Here is a 6,915-nt window from a genome sequence, read left to right as displayed (position 1 = left end):
GTGTGTGTGTGTATATATATGTGTGTATATATATATATGAATGGTTTATTTAATAATATTTAATGAAGAACTAAGAATCTATCATATTAGAGAATCTCTTAATTATTAAAAAAATTCTTTTAGTTTTTTAATTTTTTAATCTTTCAATTTTTTACCTCTATTAAAGAATCTACAAACAGTTGCAAAGCTGCTTTCTCTGCTAAAAACAATCATTGTCATACAGAAAGAATGATTTTGTTGAAGTAAATTAAAATAGATCATCAGAGTGATTACTCAAGCACGATGAGCAATGCTACAAAATAAGTTTTGACATTCTAACAACCTCCATAAATTTGAGTATCATTCATAATTATTTTAACGTCCAAACAAAATTATTTTCAGATCTGTATCTAGCTTTTAGATATATCTCAGTAAAATCATCCTTTTGCTTAAATGCTTAAGCATGTCTCCCTATTCATTGGAATCTACGCTGAAGATTGCGAATTAAAGATTAGAATTTGACTAGTCAGATAATTTTAATTTTAATTCGTTTTATTCTGATTGGCTGAATTTTAATCTTCAATTCGCAATCCTCAGTCTCCAGTGTGTAGTGTGACACGGGCTTTAAGAATTCTACTTAATTATTTTGATAATCCAACGGAATTATTTTCAGATTTGTGCTAAATTTTTTAATATCTCAACAAAATCTTCTTTCTGTTCATTTTTCAATGTTCCTTTCGGTACTTGAATATAGGATAGATGTTTATTCCATTAAATTTGTCATGTTGCGCAAAATGACTACAACAGATTCGTTTATTTAAAAAGTGTATAAAAATTATATAAAAATGTTACGAATGCAAAGCGGTGTACAGTATATCATCGAGATTATAAATACTTATAAATACAATTGCTTTCGATGCAATACATAACTTCGTTTCTTTTACATAACGACGAAATGGTATTGATTATCACTGAAACCATTAGAAAATCTTGGACTAATGATTGAGTCGCTACTCAATTAATAATGTGAACTAATTATTTTTATAAAGATAAAAAATAATCTTCTGTAAATCTCCGCTTGTGTATGTCTAGTTTAAATATCGCTATATTATTTGATTAATATCCACTAGCATGAAGACGGAGAAAAACTCTATTGCACCTTACTTGTAAAACGCTATTTTATGGTCAGTGCCTATATAATAAGTACTACATTAAGTATGTCGATATTATACGTTAAATACATCTACATTTATCTAAAAAATATCATTAAATAGTTCCTGATCTAATTTTGAATAACAGATTCGTGCAAAAGTTCATTACGCCTTATATTCCATAGCGTATCTAAAGTGAAAGACTTGCATTAATACTTTATATATATATAACAATGTATATAATAAAAAACTGACCCTATTGAATGGCAGACTTAAGTAAGTTGGCACATACTTTCTGTACGAAATTGTTACTTTCAAGATGCATGCCGTGGTAAATCATGAATATGAGCTCTTAGTACAATACTATCAATCATGATCAAATACGGTCGTTACAAATGATAGATGAATGCCCAATAATGATATGTATGTAATATATAATATATACGATGTAGTAAGATATCATACGAGGCTTCTTTATAATTCAAATTACAAAGTAAAAACTAAGTACGTTCTTCTCTTACGCATTTTACTGAATATATGACAAGTAAATAGGAGAAATATATTCTTGAATTCTTTAGTATAAATTCATCTTCTAGATCTTTTCTTTATATTGCTGATTAACTGCAACAAATCTTTTACATAAACACATCTAATATTTACAAGATTGAAATGGAATGATGTAATATCTTCAAATTTTCAATGATTTAAGTAAAAGTAATTAACTGTAAGTTTGTATAATAATTACAGAATTTTTATTAACAAATAAGTCGCATAAAAAATGATTAGAATAGTACAGGAATACTATCGCTACTATACGCATATAATACTGAAAAATATTATAAAAATCTTATATGTAAAAAGCATGCCAAAAAAATCTTTAATCTGATTTCTCAATCTAAGAATTTCATTGATTCATCAACAGATAAAATATGCTTTATCCATTAGTAGAAGCAATTAGCATTATAGAATTCTATGCGCAGTATGATAATACATCCATATAATACTGTGTAAATTCTATCCAGTTATAAATATTATTTACTACATCTGACGTTACTCAGAAGATATCGAGATCTTGAAGACATTTAAAAAATATCTCATTAAAAATCTCATCAAAAATCTCTTCAAGATATTTCTAAAATTCTAATCTTTAAGATATTAATATTAGAAATATCAAAGATATCTCTAAATGATCTCTCTTAAAAAATATCTTATCTTATTTATATAAGTCGATTCTTATTTCAAAACTATTTTAAATAATATCTTAATCTTTTTGTATCGCGAATTTTTATGAGACCAATTTTTTTAAAACTTATCGAAGCATTTTTTAAATTACTGTTTATGATCAGAAGTCAGAATTTTATAATTTAATAGCCGATCCAATATAGCAAACCAATAATTCAAATATATAATTTTTAGTAAAATATTTAGTAAAGTATTTCATTATTTATAAAAATTAATTATTTAATAAAAGTGACTAAAATATCCAGAAAATAAATTTTAAAACAATAAAACTATTCTTTCATAAAATCATTATTCATAAATAATTTGTAATATGTCAAAATCAGTTTTCTTATCAATGCTATAATATATTTATAAATAGTAAAAAAAAATTGGAAAAATGTCATAATACTGTATCTTTCATCTAAAGATATCGATTAGAAATGCTACAAAGATATTTTAAATAAAATCTTTTTAGAAAATATCTTTTAGAAAACTTTTAGATATCTTCTTAGAAATATCTTGGATCTTGAACTTTTTATATCTTCAGGATCTCAGTAATTTCTGAGCAAAGTCATTTCATCTCATTTGCATGTAAAACATTTAATTTGATTTGATTGTCATTTATACAATATTGTCCTAAATTTATATAAGCACATACATAGAAAATATTAGTATAATACAATGTATTTATGTCAAAAAGATATTATATAAAATAATATGATTACATTTATCGTTTTTGCTCTAATACTTTTTGAATCGCATTTTTGAGTATGCGATTTTAATTATTATATTTATATATTTATGTTGTGTTACGCTATAAATTTTTGTAAATAGTATCAAAAACAGATCTATTAAATCCGTTCCAAAATTTATGCTTTTGACATATCAACGAATATGAAGATGAAATGACTTGTGTGTATATTTTCTTATTATATAGATAATATAATACTATAAATAGGTATGTAAAAACATACAAAAAAACGTTGGAAGCAATAAATAATTAAATTTGGCATATAAAAATTATGTTATTGTAGGAGTATTATCAGTCATTTTCTAATAAATAGTGAAAAATCTAAGTACAGTTCTACTTACAAGTTCTATATATAACTAAGTTATACGTACTAAAAATTAAGTACATTAAGTATTAAGTGGAGTTTGCCATGTTGTCCTGTTTCTTACAAAATGTACACAAAGATAAATATGTACTTTACTCTACTGCTGTTTTTCGTGCAAAAGCAGTCAGTGATAGCATCTCATTAGGATCAGTTGGCAAGGGGGAAAATTCGATTTCTTCACTAATACTGTTCTCTGAAAATTAAAATAATTTATCTTATTGCATGATGCAAATCGGCAGAATTTGATAAAATTTAAAATAATATAATATATAGTATACTAGGTGTCCCTAAAATTCGGCATCACCCATCCTGAACAGACTAAACTAAACCGAAAAGTCCTCTATTATTTTGCAATTTTCAATGGTTAACGAGGTATTAATTATTAAAAATCGCTAAATATTGGTTTTCAATAATTTTTTACTTAAATCCAATCAACTTTACAGAAAAACAGCAAGAGGTAACAATTGTTTATTTTCTTCTTATAAAATTCTGAGAATTTTTTCAGAATTTTTTAATACCGCTTTCTCATGGTGGTAAAAATAAGAAAAATACTATAAAATTGATAAAAAATTCTGAAAAAATTCTTAGAGTTTTATGAGAAAAAAAATGATTTTTGTCTCTTACAGTTTTTTCTGTAAAGTAGATAGTATTTAAGTAAAAAATGATTAAAGAACAATATTTAGCGATTTTTAGTAATTAATATATCGTCAACCATTGTGAAAATCGCAAAATGATACAGGATTTTTTGACTCAGTTTAGCCTGCTCAGGATGAGTGATGCCGAATTTTAGGGATATCCTGTATAAGAGAAAATAAATGTATGTTTCTATTTACCAGATGGTTCGATTGGCCATTGCTTATGGGAAGGCGCGTACAGGCATAATAATGCAATGATATAAATATTCCACATTCCATATACTCCGGTGAAAAAGGCAGAAGTCATTTCCAATTGTAAATCTTCGTCCCATTTCCACTGACCTTCTGCAACCTATCCCAGAAACATCATATATCATTTAACACAGTTTTAAAAACAACGTTAAATACAATTAATTGTATATAATTAAAACGTATCGACTTCTTACCTGTCCAAGTATAAAACCAATGACAGTTAATGACGCGCATAACAGCGTTGCAATCATTAAAAATTTGAAACGATATATGATACCCTCATAATGCAGGCGTCGCGCTGAACTCATGCTAGGTAAAACAGCTCTCTTCGCGCTGATGTTCATGAATACTTTCCATATCATGTAAGACAAAAACAACAGATATATTCCAGCCGATATGCCAGCCAGAATAATGAAAGATAGCTATAATTTCATTAAGGAAATTTTAATTTAGGGAATTATTTTCTTAAGAGAACTTTTTAAAGTAAAGATACAAATAGTTTTGAAAGGATACTGCCAATTTTGTACCAAGATCAGTGACCCAAATGGAATAAAAGGGATTTCTCAGTTGTACCCCACGCTCGCACATATCGAATACAAATAGTGAGAGGCAACCAGTACCTACTGCAGAAAGATGCCGCCAGTAACATTTTAATGAATTAGTTTGTTCGCCCTCCTGAAATATAAATAATTAAATTCAATATTTTGCAGTATTAAAAAAACAAAAGTTTGTACATTTAAAAAATTCTTACCTGAATCTAATGGAACCCAAGATGCGTGCATAAAATAAGAAAAGTACAAGTTAATGCTAATATAATGGTTGTAATAATGTTGAATAATAAAAACTCAGTGTTCTTACCATTAAATGTTCACCGGCAAATACAAGCCAAAATGATAACAATGTTGCATAGAATACTCCTTGCCGAATATCACCCAGTAGAAGCATAAATGGCATGTCATAAGCAAGTGTTAAATATTCCAGTGGCACTAAAAATGATGTAATATTTTATAAATAACTGTGTAAATAAGAAATTTGAGAAATTATAAATCAATATATTATAGAGCAATTAACACATACAATTTAAAAATGTTAAGGCAGAACCCAAAGCTAACAACATGTATTCCAAGAGGGCAGGCGATCTCGATAACATGTACACTCTTCTCCAATACCAAGTCAAAACACCAAGTACTATTGGGAAATAAATGGTCTTTAGACTCACCCACACCTTTGTGAATCCACCATTTTGATTAATAGCCTAAATTAACAACAAATGATATATCGGGTTAAATAATCTCTTTATCAAAATTAGAATTTCATTCATAACGTTATAATCAGAATTTTACATTCTGATACTTACGGTAAGCCATAAATCAACAACATGTCCCAATCCTTGGTTTTTATCAAGGTCAGAAGGAAGACGAATATTTAATAAATAATAATCATGATACAGAGATCCCAATTCAAACAATGGCATAACGCTACAATTGTAATTATAATGCTCCAGTGGCTGAAATAAATTAGACATTTATAAATTAAAAATCTACAATATATAGCTATAACTACATGTAAAAAGTATTCACTATAATAATTTTATACAAGTAAATGTACCTACCTTGTCTATGCTACAGTCCAAAATTCTTTCCACAACAGAAGCAGCATATGGTTTCCATGCATTATCTGGATCTCCCTTATTTCGATAAGCTAGCCGTGCATCCAATGTTATTTTCGTCCTAGGAGCTGTAGAAAAAAACTTGTCAGAATTATAAAAGTTTTAACAATAGCAAATACATTACCGATTTCAATCTGGCTGGTATATGATATATCCACTTGTAAAACGCCAATTAAATTTTGCTGCCATCTCGAGTAATCAAGTTGCATACTGTTTCGAGGTACAGGCATCTACGAAAAAAATTATATGATTTTTAATTCAAAAATTCTTTTTATGTAATTATCAATTATAAGTAAATAATTTTGTGAATTATACCTGGAATGTATATACAACTTGATAAGCCTGTTGAGTGTCCAAAGTGAAGTGATGCATATCAACAGAAATACAGGACCCTTCTCCTCTCGAGTAAAACCACGTATTTTCATCATAAGACCCATTAACACTAACGACTTTGCACGGTGTACCAAGAATGTTCTGACTGCTGGCAGGTGTAGGTGCTAAACAAAAAACGTATATCATTTTATACTTCATATTTATCCATAGTTTATCTAAAAGATAGTATTACATTTTATATTAATGAAAATAATAAGTATAGATGTTAAAAAACGTATATTATTACATATTTTATATCCATCTAAAGTTTATCTAAAAAATAGTGTACATTTCCTACACAATATTTATAAATATTATAAAACTTATTTGAAATAGTTTTTAAATATTTTTATGATCTTAGATTGCATAGATCATAAACATTTATTGTAAAAATTATGAAATATTTATTGTAAATGTTGTAGTAAATGTTATAAAAGTACTCAATAGAATTCAAGTAAGAAATAGAGTTACTATAAATATTATATAAAATATTTAATCTATATTTTAATAATATTTTAAAT

General features: G+C 27.0%; 1 protein-coding gene across 1 annotated transcript in view; it reads right to left on the bottom strand.

Annotated features, from left to right (window-relative positions):
- Positions 1-3,510: 3,510 nt before the first annotated feature.
- Positions 3,511-6,915, bottom strand: part of LOC108751818 (protein wntless) — a 5,032-nt gene continuing 1,627 nt past the window's right edge. Inside the window, exons 2-12 of the mRNA XM_018492240.1 lie at positions 6,338-6,519; positions 6,147-6,252; positions 5,966-6,090; positions 5,711-5,860; positions 5,431-5,608; positions 5,212-5,339; positions 5,105-5,110; positions 4,867-5,028; positions 4,548-4,775; positions 4,300-4,453; positions 3,511-3,659 (exon numbers count right to left, since the gene is read on the bottom strand). Of these exons, the coding sequence (XP_018347742.1) occupies positions 3,559-3,659; positions 4,300-4,453; positions 4,548-4,775; positions 4,867-5,028; positions 5,105-5,110; positions 5,212-5,339; positions 5,431-5,608; positions 5,711-5,860; positions 5,966-6,090; positions 6,147-6,252; positions 6,338-6,519 (1,520 nt within the window). The 3' untranslated portion in view covers positions 3,511-3,558. The remainder of the gene's footprint in view (positions 3,660-4,299; positions 4,454-4,547; positions 4,776-4,866; positions 5,029-5,104; positions 5,111-5,211; positions 5,340-5,430; positions 5,609-5,710; positions 5,861-5,965; positions 6,091-6,146; positions 6,253-6,337; positions 6,520-6,915) is intronic.

This window comes from Trachymyrmex septentrionalis, unplaced genomic scaffold, assembly GCF_001594115.1.
Source record: "Trachymyrmex septentrionalis isolate Tsep2-gDNA-1 unplaced genomic scaffold, Tsep1.0 scaffold52, whole genome shotgun sequence".
Lineage (NCBI taxonomy): Eukaryota > Metazoa > Arthropoda > Insecta > Hymenoptera > Formicidae > Trachymyrmex > Trachymyrmex septentrionalis.
This window is presented reverse-complemented; position numbering and strand designations above follow the sequence as displayed.